The 20,748-nt window shown below is 49.1% G+C and overlaps 1 protein-coding gene across 3 annotated transcripts in view; it reads left to right on the top strand.

Moving 5' to 3' along the window:
• The window catches only part of HOOK3 (hook microtubule tethering protein 3), a 1,217,139-nt gene that overhangs the window by 536,755 nt on the left and 659,636 nt on the right, over positions 1 to 20,748 (top strand). For all 3 annotated transcript variants that reach the window (XM_086961833.1, XM_086961832.1, XM_086961834.1), the window contains one exon: positions 5,446 to 5,609. In XM_086961833.1, coding sequence (XP_086817959.1) covers positions 5,446 to 5,609 — 164 coding nt within the window. The remainder of the gene's footprint in view (positions 1 to 5,445; positions 5,610 to 20,748) is intronic.

Here is a 20,748-nt window from a genome sequence, read left to right as displayed (position 1 = left end):
AGAAGCCAGCATCAGCACCCAACCTCCCTCCCAAACCAGGCCACAAGTCAGTACCCCATTCACACCCAAATAACTACAAGCCACCGTACCTACAGTCAACCAAGATCAATGAGCCTGTTTCGCCAGCCCTCTAAAACAGGTTGATCTGCCACTGTTATTACTCTTCTAAAACACAAGGTCAAGAAGCAAGCTCCCCACCCCCGAAACATGGCCCAGGAGCAAGAATCCGCTCTAAACTTGTCACAGAGGGAGCGATGAGCATAAATAATTTACAGCAGGGCAGTCTGCACAGTGCACAGGCCCACAGATGAGAAAGCAGGCAAGCATACTGGACAGAGAACTCACAGTTGATCACAGAAAAGAGCTGAAGTCCACTACTCCAGCGCACAGGTGGCTGGAGCCAAAAAGATAACTTCTGCAGGAGGGAAAAGCAGCCAAGAGCATAAACTGCCTACTTGCACACAATCAGAAGAATATACAAATTACAACAATGATGGGAATTAGTTCTCAATCTAGCAACTTTGGAAGGATTAAAAGCATAAACCACACCTCAACTCCCCGTATTTGTATGTGTTGTCCCTCTTGACATCACTGTAATTCCACATTAAAAAAAGCTGAAAACTTTTAAGACTCCAACAGCATTCCCCTAACGCAGAATTCACCCTTTATGGGGGGGCCAACAACTGACTTAAATTTCACAACTAAAACTACATGGGATACCACAAGCAACGGGTGAAAATTAAGGTGAACGAGTATAGAGAGCTGGAGAACAGAGCCCATCCAATGCACCCAGGAGCCACGTACTGTTGTACGTTCACAGAGAGAAAAAAGTAACAGACGAAAAGAGCACACAGCTAACTTCCATAGACCTAGAAAGGGATGCATACAAGGACTTTAGAGACAGTTAAAAGCGGACGACCAACAATCTGCGCAAAGGAGAAAAGTTTTAGAGATATGAGGTAAGGGGCAGCCCACCTCCCTGCACCCAGAAGTGGGTATATGCAGCGCGCACAGAGCAGGTGGAACCCTTCGCTCTGCACCCATCCGGATCAGATGGGTCAATGGGACGGACACAGAGTGGAACGCAGGACTCTTGCGACCCTGCACCAAGGTGAATGTGATGTGTACAGAGAGGCAAGGGGGAGGGGACCATTTCCCTGAGCCCTAGAGAGGGGGTAGTATATGAGGTGTGTACAGAGAGTAGGGGAAGACCTACTCTCTCCACCCAAAACACAGGGACATTAAGGGGCCCATCCTGCTGAATCAGGGATACACAGGTTAGAGAAAGACACACAAAGACTGTTCATCACTGAGGGTCTAATCATTTTAAGCATGATTAAATTATGTACTGGGAAGAACAGATCCAACAAGCCCTTGCACGAATTGCAGGCCTGGGAAGCATCTTTCAAAAAGCGAGTAATTCTGCCGTGGGACGTTTGAAGAAGTTAGTGCTAGGGAAGGCCCCTGTTATGGCTGAGTTTATAGCACAGTCTTTGAAACTGAGGGAGGTAGCTGGCACCAGAGACGGGTTTCAGGTAGGGGCTGGAGTTGGTTCTTTAGTTATGGCTGGTAAAAGGGAAGAGTCGTTAAACGGGGGAGAGGCAACCCCCCGAGGATAAAGGGAGATAACAAGACTGGGGTGCAAGTGGAGGGTCATGGAAGGCGGGTCGGTACCAAGTGAAGATTTTCTGTGAAAGGAGGTGCGGCCTATGCCCCCACTGCCACAGCCTCATGACATACTGGAGGTTTCGGGTGATCCTATCACTGGTAGTGTATCTGCTCCACAGCTGCATCCCTGGACGTCCCTTAACTGCAGCCTCTTCTCTCTGCTCAGTGGCAGTGCCAGAGCGGCCGACTCGGTGTCTCTGTCTCTTTCCTGTCCCACGCTGCTGGCTCTCCTCTTCTGGTGGCTGCCCCTTTCTCCCTTCCCGGCACCAGCCCCTCCCAGAGCCCACCCTGACAGGGAGGCACACCTATCCCCTTTACAGGCTGCTCTCTGCCGAGCTAGTCTGGTCTGTAATTCCCTGAGCTGCCTCTCTCTGCACCCTGTTCTGACCCTCTGATAGTTTCTTCCGGGTTTTCCCTCTGAGCAGCCTGCCCACTGCTCTGATCATAGCTTCTGTGAGCCTGTCTCCAGGCCCGGACTGGTCATAGCGGGCACCGGGCAATCCCCCGGTGCGCCGCAAGGGTGGGGGCCGGTTTTGAGCCCCTGGGGGCCGATTTTGTTACAGGGCCGTTTTTGCAACAAAATCGGCTGAAAACCAGCCCTAGCAAAGCGCTTGGCGGCACCTCCAACTTCCATAGCATAGCAGTCAGTGCAACAGTAGATGTTGATTTACACACGCTTCCTGCACGGGGCAATGTAGGTCTGAGACTGGCCTGATTCACCATAGCACAGTAAGTCACTGTATGTGTTATAATCTGACACTGTACAACCAGCACTAGCTGCCTTATCGCGCTCTGCCAAAAAGGACTTTGCTAATTAACACACACACACGCAACCACCGCATCCCCCTCACATCACCCCCTCCCCCGCCCCCTCCCACGCGCTGAGGCTGAATAAACTGAAGCACTATATTTATGGCTTAAAAATAAATATTTGAATATTTCTACCAGGTAACTCCGTGTAACCAGCACTGCTCGAGTCACTTTCATTAACTGCGCAATGTATTCCAGGACTGTGTGTAGTGCTGACCGGTCCAGATTAGCTGGTCCAACTTAACAAAGCAACAGTGCTGATTATTAAATGAAAAGTCCAGGGCAGGCACGTGTGTGAGAGAGGGCAGGCGGAGAAGGCAGCCCGGCAGGGTGCAGCTGCAGCATAATGGAGTCGGGAGGGCTCACTGCGCTTTCCAAATTAATGTAATTTGAGCAACCTGCTGAACTCAAGAACCATAGTTTGCTGAGAACTGTATACTAGGTGTTTGGACCGTTCGTTCTGCGCTTCGCTTCCCTCCCCCATAGCAACTTTACTTGATTGTTCATCCTGTTCCAACAGGAAAAATATAACGTTTTTACAGAAAAAGAACCCTTCAGATAGAGCAGTGCAACAGCAGTTTCTGTTAAAGACACCTTGCAAAACGACATTCGCATGCGGCCTCGAAGATAAACACCAGACAGCTTCTGTCCTCTAGGCAGCCTCAGGCCTGGTCCTCCTCTCTCGGGGGTCTGTCTCTGAGACCCCTACACAGCCACTGTCTTTTAGTGCTCTGGGGGCTTTTGTCTGCTGCCTCCCAGGCCACTCTCCCGAGCCTGGTCTATGTCTCCAGCCTGCCCCGCTCCCCTCTTGGGGCCCTGTGCCCGTCTATCTGCTCCTGCGCACGCACACTGGCCTCTACCTGCCAGCAGCCGCAGAGACAGTGCAGTTCTCTGTCCATCTATGTGTCAGCCACGCAGCTCGACTTCTGGGGCAGCAGCATCGTGCTTCCAGATCACAGAGCCAGGGAGCTGGAGGCCAGAGACCCGTGTTTAGTGATTTAATGTCTTCTTGTCCGTGGGACAAAATAGACATTAAATCTTCTTGTTCATTATAAAAATCTACATGGTTCGGGCGTCGGGCGATATGATTCCCCCACCCCTGTGCAGCATGGCATGTTTAAAGATGTCAAAACAGTAATTTAAACTAGAAGTAAAAAGCTGATCACTTGTCACATAGTTTCCATCTTATGGTAGGAACTGGATGTTTGTGGACAGCATAAACGTTGGGATGGTTCCAGACTGATTCTATGCACTCCCTCACAATATATTGACCAGTTAGTTCACTGTGCCACCACTAGTCAGGCGAACAGCAAAACACACAAGATGATGTACGGAATGTTGCACAATGGCAAAACATTCACCCCCAGTTACAGATCTGGGTTAAATCCATCGTTCTTTTGCTCACCAATCTACCCCAGTTCAGACTTGGCCATATGCATATCAGCCTTGACACTGTGCCTCATGGGAACAGTCCAGCCCGAACTGCCAAGCCATGTCTTCCTTGGACCGGAATCAAGCATCCTAGGACCAGTTTCTGGCAATCAACCGTCTTCAGCCAGGATAGCTTGACTCCAGTGGAAGCGCGAGTACTGGACCCACGTCTGGGCATACCCTTCCCACATAGGGTGAACAGCAAAACACCTAAGATGATGGACAGAATGTTGCGCAATGGCAAAACATTCACCCCCAGTCACAGATCTGGGTTTAATCCACTAGTCGGCAGCAAATGGTTTCTGGCAACCGCTGAACATGACAACTCTGGTCCCCCAGGAAGCATGGTAATAGATTTAGAACCCTTTCGCTCAGTCATTCGTGCTCTAGTATTCTCAGAGAAATATACAAGAAATACACATAGGGACTTTTTGCGATAATTTATTGAACCAGCGTGATTCTTATATAGAATATATGTGCTGCAATGATCTTTAGACAGAAGCAAATGAAAGTTACTAAAAGCACCAGAATGGTGAACAGAATAAAAAGCTCCACCATGGTGGTAAAACAATGTATATATGCAGGCATAAAATTCAATATATAGAGACTTGGCCGTACTCGTACTATGTAGTCCCTAACCTAAGTGTCTAAAGGTGAGTGTGTGTTTGTATGTACAGCCAGGAATCTCCGTACTGGATGATCCAACCCCGGTTACCTGCTGGGAAAGAATGTAAGTGCCCGTCTTGGTCACAAGCTGGACGTTCTTTCAAGAAGATGTCAGCAAGCTGCTGGGCCAGACCATCAGTGTGTAGAGACCACGTCAATATCAGCAAAGCGCTCCCCTACCTAGACCCCGAAATTCTTGTTTATTCGTAAAGAAAATCATCCTTTAGAGTCCTGTGCAAATCAGCATTATTTTGGTCTATAGCTAGCCATGTCTCCTCGTGCATGTAAAATAGAACGACATTGGCACAATGTGTGTCAAGACCTTGTACGTGGTGTTCACAGAATTGTGATAATGTTAGGCAAAGCAGAATCCGTAAGCAAAGCAGATTCAGAGAGACTAATTCTATATTGGCATGCAAGAAAATGTGTGTAAAAGGTTATTGTGTAAAGGAAAAGGCAAATTAAGAAAACGTGTCCATGATAAAAGATGGCGTTGGTTCTAGATCATCGTACCTCAGACACATAAGACCCACTCCTCAAACAAAAGGTCAACCCAGAAGCTACCTAATATCCCAAAACACATAACACGCTTTGTGATTGGCACATTTTTTTTAAGTTAGCAAGTTTGTCGGATCCGGCACTACATGTGGATGTAAACCTATGAAAACAGTTTGTAGCACGATTAGAGTGTACCTTTAGTGCTGCTGGCTCTTATATTGAATTCATTTTTCTGTAAAGTGCAGAAAAGTTAAATTAATTGACTCTGTGCTCCTAATTTGTTTCAGGTAAGGAAAAGCATTCAGGGTACTAAATAAGCCATGCATCGCACTTGCTGATCGTTGTTTTCAGACATATAATTTATTGCCCTAGGTTGCAGCTCTGCAAGAAGAAAGAAGTAGTTTGTTAGCCGAAAACCAGGTCATTATGGAACGCTTGAACCAATCTGATTCTTTAGAAGATCCCAACAGCCCAGCAGGCCGCAGACATCTTCAACTTCAGACACAACTGGAACAATTACAAGAAGAAACATTTAGGTAAATCCAAACGGTGTGCCTACAAGTGCATATACGGGTGTGTTTTGCATTATAGATACTATCTTGATTTCATGCAATTTGTATAGTACTTAATCTTGGCTGGTGTATTAACTTTAACAAAAACAGATTTATGATATAAGCAAAATAAAGGCATCTTGCCTGTTCTCCTGCTTACAGTTAAGATCCACACCATAAGAGCCTTTCTCATTTTCCAAAACCTTATTGTTTCCATATATCCTAAGTACTTAGTAATTTCACTGTAAGCGTAGGTGGCCTGGGGTAAGGGTAAATGCCATACTTTACCTCCTTCCTTTCTCTTGCTTGTGGTCACTAGGGTATCTGTGGTTGCCACTGCATGGATAATGTTTTGCTTGTAACTCACATTTTTGAGTTTTAGATATAACGCAGTGTTAAATATATTTTCTTTTGTCACGTGACCATATAGGTTATAGAAAGTATAATTTCAGAAATGAGTTTGGTACCATTGTGCTTCCTGGTTTTCTGAGGTAAATAAAAAGCACATGCAATGTTAATTACTTTTTGCAATGCTTGGGCTTTGGTTGTGTCACAATATTTGATTTCCTCTTGCTTTTGAGAGGGAGAGTTACCTTTGCTTGTCATGTTTTCTTGGCTTGTCATGTTTTATGTTTTTCTATTAAGCCCAATGATGCAACATGCTGAAGGGAAGTTACATTTTCTGAAACAGATGCAAGGCCCTTGACAGATTTGGGTACAAAATAGTGGCCCACTTCGGGTTCACGTCGGGATCAAGGGGGGGTGGGCATTCTAATTCATACCACCTTGCCAATAGTAGTCTCCGGCACATGGACAGACTACACCGGCTGTATGGTAGCAGCTGCTGATAGATGTGAGGGGCGGACCAAAGTTCTGGGCTCTTGCTACATCCCGCCTGGCCTCCACTCTTCAACATAGACCCGTCTGGGGTCCTTCCAGACTGATCTTCCATGGGGTATCCTCCTGCTGGGCTGGGATGTTGATGCCGTTATGGCCGCTGACTTGGCCCTATCGGTCGGGGGCAGGGATCTAGGGGGGAATATTGGCTACAAGACTTTCTTACAGCCATGGGGCTTGGAGACATCTGGCGCATACATCACCCTGCCCACCGACAGTACACATTCTATTCGGCTAGACACGGGTCCTTCTCCCGACTGGCTCACTTCTTTGCGCAAACTGATCAACTGGATGACTTTTTGGAGCCTCAAATCCTGGCCCAGGTAATTTCTGACCACTCCCAGGTTGGGGTCAAGCTCAAGGGTCCGGTGACAAACGGGGCATCCTTCCGAGGATTGATCCGTGGCGCATTCGGAATGACACCATAAGTGATAAGCTCTGGAAGAGCTCTCAGTTGTATTTTGAAGAGAATAGGGGTTTGGTGGAGTCTAGCATCAAGCTCTGGAAGGCCTGCAAGTCTGTTCTGAGGGAGTAGGCCCAGGCCCTGATTGGAGCCCAAAAGAAAGAGGGGTCCCTACAGGTCAGTCAGTTGAAGGGTGAGATAGAGAGGATGGAACGGGAAGCCGGCGCAGCGCCGTCAGAAGACCTCCGTCATACCATGGCTCTTAAACAGAAGGAGCTCAGGGCTCTGGCTGAGAGCAAGGCGCGCGCTTACTCCATTGCCACCCAACACCGGTTTTACGATGTGGGGGACAAGGCCCTCAAGCTGCTGGCGTGGCTCGAGCGCCGGAACAGGGGAGCGCTCATGGGTGGCCGAGGTACGCGACCAGGCAGGCTCTTTAGCCTCAAATAGCGCCTACATAGCGGAAGCCTTCGCGTCCTATTATGAAGGGGTCTACACCCCGGTCTGCACCCGATCGGAGCAAGATTGCGAGAAGTTCCTACGCTATTTCGCGCTGCCCACCTTATCCCAAGAGCAAAGAGACCGATTAGAGGCAGACCTTACCGGGGAGGAAATAGGAAAGGCCCTTAATTCCCTCCAATCTGGGAAGGCGCAGGGCCCGAATGGGCTCCCGGTGGAGCTCTTCAAGCGGCATGCCAATATTGTCACTGATCATCTCCTCCAGACGTACCTTGAAGCACGGGAGGTGGGAATGCTTCCGCCTAATCAAAGAGAGGCCACGATTGTCATGATCCACAAAACAGGGATGCCTGCTGATCAATGTTCGTCCTATCTTCCAATCTCACTTATTAACGTTGAGGCAAAGGTCTTAGATAAGGCCCTGGCGGATACACTTGTATTGGTTCTGCCAGACTTGGTGCATGTCGATCAGTCTGGGTTTATGCCGTGTAGGAGCACCCGACACAATCTACGCCGTCTCTCTGGAGTGTTATACATGACAGCGGATGTGGGGACCACCCAGACAGCTTTGATGGAGCTGGACGCCTCCATGGCATTCGATAGTATTGAATGGCTCTATCTTTTCATGGTGCCACAGCGACTGGAGTTCGGTCCAACATTCTGCAGTTGGATGTGGCTTCTATACCAGCAACCAGTGGCGAGGGTGAGAGTGGACACCTTCTTACCGTAGACGCTGGAGCGCCAGTCCTTACTCCCGACCTCAGTTGCCACGGGACGCCCTCCACACATCGCCTTCTGAGGAAGCCAGCTGCCACCCTGATCCAAGCGGAAAATCGGTGCGCGAGTCTTCAACGCAGCTCTCCGCCTCGCCAAGCCTACTTCTAAAATGACGGACCTCCAGGACTCTCAGGACCGGGGACACCAGCCGCAACAACATGCAGGGCTCCTTGTCAGAGGTACAGGTGAGTCGCGCTGGCGTTAAGCCCCGGCGACCTGACTCCTGCCTCCGACTCGCCCCCAAGCGGCCCCCGCGCCAAGGTAGAGCCCCCAATCTCTTCCTCTTCCCTGCCTGACCTACAAATGGCGGCCTAGCAGGGTTGACCAAACCAGCAAATCCCGGGCTGCATCCTCTCCAGGGGACTTCGTGAAATAGCAAAGGCGACCGCTCCTCCCACTGAGCCCCGGTGACTGCTCATACCTCGACACTTGCCTGAGTCTCCCGAGCCCGGACGCTGAGCCCCGCCTGACCCTAAAATAGCGGCCCTCCTAGGACAATCTTACACAGCTGGTACCGGCCACTCTCTCTTTGGGAACTAAACGTGGCTAAATCTCATCCCCTCCTGCCCGTGAGACCTCCTCCTGCCACATATCTTTTCCCCCAGCTGCTCCTGCTCCAAACCGGAGCAAAAACAACGAACCCTGCGCCCCGCCTGTACTAAAAATGGCGGCCTAGCAAAGACGTCTCAATCAAAGGCTGCCCAGCCACAACCCCTCCAGGAGCTTTTCTGAATCAAGCAAAGTCAAAGTGCGCCGGACCAATCCTAGAGACTGCCTATTGGTCCCTGCCAGCTCGCCTTAGGTACTCACTCACTGTCCTGAAGCCTTCATCTGCCCTCTCCTTTCCGCCTGACCTCAACAGGGCGGCACAACCAGGACTGCTTATTTTATATTTCCCTGCCTTCGACCTCCTTGAAAGCTCCCCAGAGGCACAGTCGAGCCACGCAGCGCATGCCTCTTTGCCCCTGCCCCCTCTCCCAGCTGCCTGCTCCTGAATCTGGAGCCACGAGTTTCTCTCGCCTCCTCGCCCGGACTCAACTTGGGCTGTACATCCACCCTTGCTCCTCTCGGTACTCCGCCTCCCCCTTATGGGCACCCGGAAACCGGCTCAGGAAAACTGTTCATCAGAAGCCTCTATTCCACCCCCCCCCCCCCCCCGTCCCTCACGTCCTCTCCTCACTTACTCCCTCTCTACTTCTGGACTGTGCTCCCTCCGCCAAACTATTACCTATCTCAGGCCTCTGCTAACGGCTCCGTCCCGCAGCAGCTACCACCTCGCTCCCCTGGTTACTAACTAGCCCTCCTCCTCAATTAGACACTATCCTCACTAATCCCTCACCATCTGCCCAGTTAGAATGCCTCCCTCCACGTATCCCTCCCTAAACCCCCTCTCCTCACCCTACATAAAACAGTATAGCCATAACTCCTTCTCGATTTACCTCCCACCCATCCTCTCTCCGAAATAAAAAAAAACCTTTAAACACAAACTAATCGGACAATTCCTGGAATCCCTCTTTGCCGACCTTTACCCCTCCTCCGCCTTAGGCCAAATAAAAATGGACCTCATATTCCACACAACCAGACCCACCTATTGGATATCAGTTGTGAGTGATAGATGCCAAATTACCAAAACGACAAAGACGACCCAAAGCTGCAAACTCTCCTTTTACGCCCCCTGCCACTCTGTGGGATAACTTCGGTGACCATCTACTCAAACGGCACAGTCCTGATCCAAGCCAACAATGCCAACCTGGAAGCTTTTGACTTCCTCTTCCTCTCTCTACTAACAATCAGCAACCCCACTCTTCCCTCCCCTCCCTCTGATCACCCACCCCCTGGAAAGCCAATCCCCCGTAAGGAGCTCTCACCACACTCTACCTCCTGTTACCCCATCCCCCGTAGCGCTTCCTCTGACCATTGGAAACCCCCCTCTCTCCAATGACGCGGCCCCCCCGCTTTACCTCTTCCCCCTGGTCAACCACCGGCACAGAACCCCCAACATCCTATGCTGGGCATCCACAACCCACTCCACAAGCCTCCCCCCGTCACCCTCCCCCTAACAAGATAAATAGCCCATCTCTGCCCGATCCCTCGCATCCCTTGTCACTCTCCTTAACCCAACCGGTCACTTCCACTAACAATATAAGTCATCCAAACTCTGCCAGCGCTCCCCCTCGCCGAAGAGATCACCCCCAGCGGCATCCCACCCCTGTCAAGAAGAGAGAGATTGCTGCTTTGCCAGCATTGAATGCCTACTCTCCTCCTTACTACAGGGCATGAGTCTCATCCTAACTAACATCTCGTCACTCCCCCTCAACACCACCTCCAGCCCAGCCCCTCCGCCCCCCCCCCCTCCCAACCCCCTTTGGCCTCCGAACCCCCTGCCCCCTAAGCAGTCAGTCCACCCTCCCTATCCCCAGGCCCCGAGACCAAGGAGGGCTATGGAAGACATGTCCCCGGAGGAAGCAATTGAGCTGGCCTCCTCCGATTTCTCCCCTCCAGCCCCCGACCTGCACTCCGCAATCCAGGTAATCACCGGGACCAGAACTGAGCCTTCTGTCCAGAAACCCCTCAGACCCCCCTCCTCCCTCATCACCATTCCAACTGAACCAATGAAAGAGACCCACTGCACTAACTGCATGCTCATAAATTGCAAGTCTGCCTCGAAACACGCTACAGAACTAGCCGTATCCATTTTCACCCATGAAATTGACATTGCCTTCATCACCGAGACCTGGCTCAATGATTCCTTCCCTCCGATCCTGGATATGCAAGTCCCCCTGGGTTTCTCTATCATCAAGAAAGATAGACTAGACCAAAAAGGCGTAGGCGTGGCAATCATCCACAACAATAACCTATCGGTGTCCGAAACAGATAACATCATATACAACTCATTTGAATGCCTAACCGCCAACATCAAAACCACCAACAATAACCTAGTGCATTGCCACCTCCTATACCATCCCCCAGGCAACTCAGCCATGTTCACTGAACACCTATCAGACCTAATCGCACATTGCTCGCTCCGAGATTCGAACAACGTCATTCTAGTTGACCTTAATCTACACTGGAATTATAAGTACAGTGCTCCTGTACAAAGCCTAAATGACCTTCTCCTTACCAACAACCTCACCCAGCACTGTTCTCAAGAAACCCACAACAAAGGAGCTGTCCTGGATGCCATCATCGCCAATCATGATGCCATCACCATAGATCACATCCTGCCCGTCGACTGGTCAGACCATCACCTTATCCTATTCCACCTCCCTCATCAGACCTTGCCTCTGCCCTCCATCTCAATCCCCCCCCCCATGGTCGAGAAACTTATCGCAGATCAACACAGATGAGTTAGAAGAGAAAATATCCTCCCGCCTGCCCATCTCCCCGGAAGGCCTCTCCACTGAAGAACTCACAACCCACGTCAACGTTACCATGTCCTCCATCCTTGACGAACTAGCCCCCTTGAAACTGAAAAAACCCAGGAACATTCCCTCCAGATCCTGGTTCAACAAGGACATTAATGAGGAAAGAAGGCAACTCAGAGCCTCTGAACGTCTCTGGAGAAAGGACCCCTCCTCCAGCCGTTACGAGGAATTCAGAGCAGCAAGAAAAAGGTACAAACATCATATCAATAACGAAAAATCCAACTTTTTCTGCCCCACGCTGGATCACGCCAAAAACAGACCAAGAGAACTCTTTAAAATCAATAAAAAGCAAACGTCCAAGCCAACAATATCCATCATCCAGCCCTCAAAAACCTTATGCAACAACTTTCTCTGGACCTTAACCTTCTTCCCCCTGACAAAGACTGCTCTCCAACAAGCGAAATCACTACAAAAAAACGACCAGCAACAACCTGGTCCTCCTTTGACCCATCTCAGATTCGGAGATCCTCAAAGTTATCTCCTCCTCCAAGCCATCGTCTCACAACCTCGACCCCATTCACGCTCAAATGGTCAAGGAGCTGAAACTCTCCCTGGCTCCACTTTGGTGCAAAATCATAAACAGTTCCCTAAAAACTGGCACCATTCAAGACTGCCTTAAAGTCGGCCAAGTCACTCCTCTTCTGAAAAAAACAGGTTTAGACGCAACCTACCTGAATAATTTCAGACCTATCTCCAATATCCCTTTCCTTGCCAAAGTCCTTGAAAAATGTGTCCTTCGTCAACTGAACAAACACAGTGACATAAATTTGCTTGACCACCACCAATCTGGCTTCAGAAAAGGATACAGCACCGAAACTGCAATCCTTAACATCATAGACGACATCTTCAACTCCCTCGACGCTGGCCACTGCTGTCTCCTCATCCTCCTAGACTTGTAAGCTGCTTTTGACACTGTAGACCACAGTCTTCTCATCAAAGCTCTCAAAGAACGGGCAGGTGCAGACGAAGTGGTCCTCCAGTGGTTCTCCTTCTTCCAAAACCACTCACAAAGAGTAAAAATCAAATCCTTTGCCTCCAAACTCGTTCCCGTAAAAAGGCGTCCCTCAAGTCTCCATTCTCTCCCCTCAACTGTTCAACATATATATGGAACCTCTCCCCTCCATTCTGAAAAAAACGAATATCCCCTTTCATCTTTATGCAGATGATACACAGATCTACTTGGAAACCTCCTCCTTTAACAACATTGAAAGATTCAACAATACCCTCAATGAAGTCCAAGAATGGCTATCAACGAACCAACCTCAAACTCAATCAGGGAAAAACCGAGATCCTCATCATCTCCAACAAGGAAGAAAACCCGCAAATCGTTGAATGCCTGAAAGCTATTGATGCCCTCAACGGAAATCTCACCCTGGCAACCTCGGTCAAATCAATGTGAATCACCCTTGACCACAAACTATCCATGTCCACTACCATCAAGAACTCCGCCAAGAGCGCCTTCCTCAATCTGAAGCTCTTCAACAAAATCAAACCCCACATTTCTTCCACCGACCTCAAGCAAGCCACCCAATCCCTGGTGTTGTCCAGACTGGACTATGGGAACGCAGTTCTCTTCGGTACAGCTCGCTCTCACCTAGCCCCACTCAAAACTACCTTCAATGCTGCAGCCAGAATGGTCACCGGAATCAGGAAATTTGACCACATTTCTCCTGCACTCAGATCTAAATGGGCTCCCAGTCGAAATGCGGGCCAGTTTCAGAACTGCCTGCCTCGCACACAAGGCCCTGCACACAGGGAAACCGGAATACATAGTCTCCAAACTCAAGAAAGCCGGACCAGCAAGAAGCCTGAGGAGTTCCAACTCCCTCCTACTCATTCCCCTAAAAACGCGTAAACAAAAGACTGCTGCCCGCTCTTTTGCAGGAAACGCCATCCCAGTCAACATCAGAACCACCCCCTTCTTTCCAAAATTCAAAAGCCTCCTAAAAACCCTCTACCTCAACCGCCCCTTCCTGAACGCAATTACGTGACGCTCTCACCTCCACCAGGCTGTCACCTGTCAGCGCGCCCCCAACGGGCAGCCTTCAATCATCGCACAACCACTACCTACCTCTCATACTATCTCCGAACTCCCAGCTCCTGGGTCGGCACCACAAAGAGAACATTTCCAGCACCAGTCTTGTCTTTCCTAGGATTTGAGACTACCTCCTGACTACCTCCTGACCCCTCTTCCTCAATGCCTCGCCTCGGCCCCCTCGACCTCTTTACCTCAAGGGCTCACCACTGACACTCAGCAAAACTGTAAAGCTTCCCTTTGAACTTTTTCTGTATTTTTCCTACCATGCCTTTGTTCTGTATTTTGTCTCCTCTTCATCATGTTGTAAAGCGCTCCGATACCCTCGGGTCTGGCTAATGCTATAGAAGACTTCCAAATAAAATAAATTAATTAACGGCGCAGTGTCAAGGGTCTTCCCTTTACGGAGGGGCACCAGACAGGGGTGCCCTCTGTCCCCTCCTCCTGTTTGCACTGGCCTTAGAGCAGTTGGCTCATTGGAGTAGGAGGGACAGGTCGTTCTGGGGCTTGGCGCTAAACGATGAATGGGAGGAGCGTATCTCCTTATAGGCTGATGACATTGTGTTATATATGGCCAGACCGTACCATTCGATAGCACAGGCTCTACACCTTTTTCACTTGTTCGGTAGCTACTCAGGCTGTACCATTAATTGGACGAAGTCTGTGTTTTTTTCCGATCTCCGGTCCTCCCCCGCGGATTACGACCAGGTGTCCCGCTTCTATGGCCTTAAATGGATTTAAATATCTGGCTGTATACATCACGAGAGATAGGGTGGAATTCTTTGCCAGGAACCTGGAACCCCAATTGGCGCGCCTTAAGACCGATGTGAGCCATTGGAGATCGCTTCCTCTCTCCCTTATGGGCCGAGCAGCAATCTTTAAGATGCTTGCATTACCGCGTTTGCTCTACATTCTGCAAAATCCGCCATATCCGATCCCATATGGGGTATTCACACGAATAACACATGCTCAGCGGACTGTGCTCTGTGATGGGGCAACTCCAGGATAGCACTGCACAAGCTGACGAGAGGGGTGTACGACGGGGTGCTGGCCCTCCCGGACGTCAATTTGTATTATTGGGCTTCACAGCTGCAGGAGGTGAATGATTGGGTGCACGCAGATCAGTCGGAACCGGCCTATAGAGTGGACCGGTTGATTATGCCTGCTGAAAGTTGCGAGCCGCTGTTCTCTGTCTGCCTCACACAGGAGTGGTGGTCCAATGTTGGAGGGAGGTAAATAGTTTTTTGGGGTGGTCGGGCTCCCTGACTGGTAGAACCCCCCTTGTGGCATGGAGACCATTATTATTATTATTATTATTATTATTATGGAATTTGATAGAGCGCACGGCTACCCCCCACCGGGGGTGTCCCGGCGCTAAGGACAGGGACATCAGTGATTAGGCAACTAGCAGCGTGAGAACAGGTATGTTTTTAACTTGGATCCGACCATCTACCAGAAGTGACTCGTTTGACTGAGTTCCGGGGCTGGAACTTATAGGTATTGAATATTTGGGAGATGTCTGTAGGGGAGATACCCTTCGATCCTTCGCCTACCTTAAAAAAGAATATGACCCTCATGACTATCGACACTACCACTACATACGCCTCTCCCATGCCCTGCATGCTCACATAAAAAGTGGCATGTCCATCTCGGAGTATTCCCCTATGGAGGATAGGCTGCTCCTGGACCCGATATCAGAGAAACCCACTTCTACAATATACCGCAAACTCAAACAATATGCTGGACCCACTGACGTCACTGCAGGCTAGGTGGGTGGGGGACATTGGCGAATTGCAAGACAATGACTGGCAGGATGCCCTACAAAGCTCACGAGAGATAGCAATCCGCTGTAGGTTCAGCTAAGTTCAGCTCAAAATCCTGCATCGCGTATACTACCCCCTCCCCCACCTATATGCCTGGGGACGAAGTCGGTCAGCCCTTTGTGCACGGGGATGCCGAGAGGAGGGTACCTTCTACCACACACTATGGGAATGCCCGGAGATAGTGCCTTTTTGGTCTAAAGTAGTGGACTCTGTCAGCCGCGGCGGGCTCACTGGTTCCACTGGAGCACAGGTGGTTACTCCTAATGTTCAGGCATGATTCGGACTGGACCAGACATAAGGAGATTTGGCTGGCATTGACGGCAGGGGTGGCCAAAAGGAACATAGCGAGTGGCTGGGGTTCGCGGACACCGCCACGGTGGGACCAGTGGGTGCGTGTCTTGGATTGGTGTCAAAGGGCTGAGGAAACTGTCTATAAAAGCAGGGGATGCACTATAAAATGGTGGAAAATATGGGGGCCCTGGCGAAAGTACAGAGACACGAGGGGAGGGTCAGGATTGTGATGTCAACCGTTGTTTACTCCACCTGTGCCTTCGAAGATCCTATGCTGTATTGTAGACTGCAATTCTGCCACATTCATTATGATAATTGTCCTGCAATGTACGATAATATGAGCAATGTTAAAAACATTGCTTATATTATCATACATTGCAATGTTAATAAAAAGACTTTAAAAAAAATACATATTGCCTACAAATACACCTTTGTTCGTAGTTGTTGGAAATGACCCTTTTGCAGGGTTACCCCAAACGTTTAGCCTTCCTCCTCTTTTTCTGACCTCGTTCTTTTGGGCTTTAGGAATGTGGGCACTGTACCACTGCTAACCAGTGCTAAAGTGCATGTGCTCTTTACTTGAAAGACTATCACATTGGCCTATTCACAATTGGCATATTTGATTTACTCATAAGTCCCTAGTAAAGTGCACTATATGTGCCTAGGGCCTGTAAATCAAATGCTACTAGTGAGCCTGCTGCACTGATTGAGCCACCCATTTGAGTAGCCCTTTAAACACGTCTTAGGCCTGCCACTGCAGAGCCTGTATATGCACTTTTAAACTGCCATGTAAACATGCCAACTTAACCTCCCTGCCAGGTCCAAACCTTCTTTTTGTTTGCATATAGGTCACCCCTAAGGTAGGACCCGGATAGCCCATGGGTAGGGTAAAATGTATTTAAAAAGTAGTACTTGCCCTGTCGGGCACTCCGGGACATTTGCAATACAAACGGACCTTATCAATGCTTAACAAAGCTGCTGGGGGGGCTGGTGGGGGACATGGGAGGTCCTTATATGGTTGCAGCATTATAAGATGCTTGTACGTTGTATTTTTCCTTGTCTGAAACTTAATAAAACAAAGTTAACAAAAAAAAAAGTAGGACATGCACTTTTAGTTTTTTATGTCCTGGTTGTGAAATAATCTTGAATTTGTTTTTCAGTACTGCAAGTCCGATCTCTCCTATAGGATTACATTGGGAGTGCCTTGTTACAGTTTTAAGTGTAATTTCCACTTGGGGGAAAAAGCGACATTTAAAGTTTGGTGTCTCTGGACTCAGAATTGAAAATAACTCGGAGTAAAATAGAATTTTGAGTTGCAAGTCTGAAAATGGCAACTTTTAGGAAGTTGACTTTTTCATACTTTAACCATTCTGTGCCTTTTGCCTGTGTCTGAATACATGCATGGGGTGGGTGACAACTGGGCTTTTTGCATTCCATCCTGGCAGCCATTCACAAACAAAGGGTGGATGAGTTGCCATCTGCATGTTGAGGGTTCATTATGAGTAGGATGGAAAGGAGGAGCTGATACCTTACACCTGAAAGGGCTGTGTCCTGTCCCCACACAAAGGATTGCATACCCTCCTGGAGTGAGTTTGGAGCCAGGGCAGGAAAGACAGGGGCTTGTGCACTTCAAAGCATCTCTTTGTAGCCTCCCTACTTCAAAAGGCCCAACTTGTTCTAAGTAATGGACCTCTGACACCACCAAATCAGAACGTTACTGGAACTGAGGAAATTCTACCAGGAAGAAGGACTGCTGTGCTGCCTGAAAGGACTTCCACTTTGCTTAACTACTTGGCTGTGCTGCCATGCTGCTTTTTGCCTGGGAGTGAAGATAGGACCTGTATATATACATCCCAGAACCTAAGTTTCTCCAAGGGTTTGTTGGCATGCTGCTGAAGTCTCAGGATATCAAAGGCTTCACCTCCATCTTGAGGAACAGCACCAGAATCTGAGCATTAACACTGTTGCACAGATTGGAACCAACGCATCACTGGCTGTGAGATTAGGATAATGGTATCACCAATGTTGCAGGGGCCGGACCGGTGCATCACACACCGAACCGCTGTATCACTTCTGGAACCACAACTTCGGAATCAACGTATCGTCCCCACTGCGTGGAGAAGATCGATATATCCCCCCTCTGGAGTGCATTACCCAGGAGCTTTACATTCTGAACTGACACTTTGCTTAATGGAACCAATGCATCGCCCCAGGTGCTTGGAGATATCCTGCACCCCAACTGCGTGGGGATCATCAACGCATTTCATGCGGCGACAAGGATTAAAGTACTTTTTCTCAGCAAGCCCTGGGTGAGTCTTTTTTTTTTTAAACATCTTTTTTGGAAAAAACAAAGAAAAACAATAACAGGTGACTTATATCGCGGAATGAAAGGATAAGCAATATACATACAGGGCATAATGGATGGAGAACTATCAATAAAGCCTACTCACAAGCAACATCGGGTAAGCGGGCGCACGACATTCAGGATAATCAAATGCCAACCACCAACCCCACCTCCCCTGGAAACAGGATAAACATTGAGCAGCAGTCCAGAATAGAAGGGGCGGGGGGGGTCAGCAGTAAAAGGTTACGAGACTACAGCCGCATCCCGAATACAATAACGGATGACGCAACAGTTGGCTAATTAATGCCAATAATACCCCCACCAGAGCCCATCCACCCAAAACACAAATTTGCGCCTCGATGAGACCACCGATATCAGAATTCGAAAGGATTTCAAACATAAAAACTACAAACACTAACAAGACGAACACCCCTCCCCCCACCCTGCACCCCTGCATATGGCTTGCGCCTGTCCCCAACTAGCAGTGTGCCTGTCTCCCCATCTAACTAGGTACTAAAAGTAGAAAAAGTGGAGGAGGACACCTCAGTACGGGCCCCCGGTCCCCCCTCCCCCTCGCCAGAACCAAGAATCCCCAGGATAAAACCCACAACTATTAGAGCGATATAGAACGAAACAGGGGAAACAGTAAACACCATCCGGCCTCCCGTAAATACAATGGTAGCAAATCCCACTTCAGCAAGTCCACGGTGCCAAGCCCCAACAATCAGTATCATCCTTGACCCTTCCGGTCAATCGTGCCAGCCCCTTCCGGACAGACTGTCGCCTCCGCAGGATAGTCAAAATGCCGAAACAGTTCAGAAAAGTTCCTTCCCGAGGCGAGGCAAAGTTTTAAAATCACTGGGAACTCCATCGACACCGACGATGTCCCTCACCGCCATGAGCTCCCAACTTCGTTGTCTCTGCGAACGTAATGAAGGTGTCGGAGAGGGGAAAAACGCTGTTTCATCCCGTAGACAGTTCCCACCAAGATTATCCAGAAAGGAAGCACCAATTAATCCACACACAGTAGGCAGTGATGGTGGGCTTGACCAACCGTACAGAGCACAGAGTTCACGGTCGTCGGCCATCACACTGACATGAAGCTCCGACACCCCTCGTGGCACAGGGCCCACTGCCGTTACAAGGACCTCCGTGGGTTGTATAGGCTAATCAGGATATTGCACCGGATCATGGTCTGGTCCCTCATGCCCATGTCCGTATGTGACTGCTATCATTTTCTGGACAATGGACTCAACATGGGAATGTAGTGCCCCGATAGCTACCAGTACAGTCTGCATCGACGGTTCAGACTCGGTCCGTCCCACCACATTTCGTTCCGAGTCAACCATAATCGCGTCCCCCAGGGGCACCAGACTTCCCCCGGAGGAACCAGCAAAATTGGGCCGGACTGTCACGGAGGGAGACTCGGGGCGTACCAAGGCCACAATCCACGCTCCGCTACCGGGACCTCCACCCACAGCCACAATCGTGCCTCGTCAACCCTCCGTCGATTTTTAGGCCAGAGCAACAACCGCCGTCAAAATCGGGCTTAGAAAGTTCTCCACATCCAAGAACCGGACCCTATCAATCACCCACGGCCGATGTTAATCAACTGGAACCCGGCTGGGCCAGTACTAGAGACCCCGGCTCACAAGCTGGTGTAGGCCCCAAACTGAAAGTCGACATAACTCCGTCCACCAAGCTGGTAAAAGTCCTGGGATCAGTCCAAAGTACAGCACAGCAGTTCACACGCCCGGAGGCAGGGTGTAAATTCAGGATTAGTAGCAGGATCATCTGGCAGGGGACGGAGGTCGGCGGAGCCGGGAGCCTAAGCGGCAATCTTGGTTGCTAGCGTAGCTCCTCCGTCGCCCTCGGTGAGTCTTGTAGCCGGCCTGCACTCCATCACAGGTGGCTTGAATTCTTGACTTTGTACCAGTCCAGTGCAACCAATTAACATTTTGAGCGTTTTTTGCGTGTAAGCACTATTTTTGCATTTCATCTTTAAAAATTCATATCTCTACCTCTACTGATTAGATATTTGTCGTTTTAGTCTTATTTTATTTGTAAAATTATTCTTTATTTTTCTAAAGTGGTGTGGAGTCCTTATGTTGTGTTTTTGCAGTGTTACTTTATGTTGTGTGCGCAAATGCTTTACACATTGCCTCTTTGGCAATGCTTTACACATTGCCATGACTCCTCAGTGCCAAGCTACCAGAGGGTGAGCACAGGTTAATTTAGAGTGTGTTAGGACTTACCCGGGATAAGATTGTGGTTCCTGCTTGGACTGGGTGCATACCTCAGCCAACCAGAAACCCAATTTCTACCAATTGTCCTTATGAGTTACATAAATCACAACTTCCCTTTTCAATAATCAAATTAAAATAAATGTAAATTGTTGTTTCACTTAGTTGAATAGAATTAATCTAAGTAACTACTGTTGATTAAAGATCTTTATCAACTGCACCTATTAAAGAGGCTTTAACAAAATAGGAAAACCCGATATTATAGCCAGATATCTTTGGTATCAAATGCAATTCTTTTTTCATTATAGTCCATTGACCTTGCCATAATTATATATCAAAATTAAATTCTGTATTTAAACATCACTTAAGAAAAGAAAGCAATGTACATGTGCCCTAGCAAGACGAATGCCTAAATGTCCATTTATAC

The sequence above is a fragment of the Lissotriton vulgaris genome, chromosome 3_1 (assembly GCF_964263255.1).
Source record: "Lissotriton vulgaris chromosome 3_1, aLisVul1.2, whole genome shotgun sequence".
In the NCBI taxonomy this organism is placed as follows: Eukaryota; Metazoa; Chordata; class Amphibia; order Caudata; family Salamandridae; genus Lissotriton; species Lissotriton vulgaris.
The sequence above is the reverse complement of the archived record's forward strand: the minus strand, read 5'-3'. Positions and strand labels throughout refer to the sequence as shown.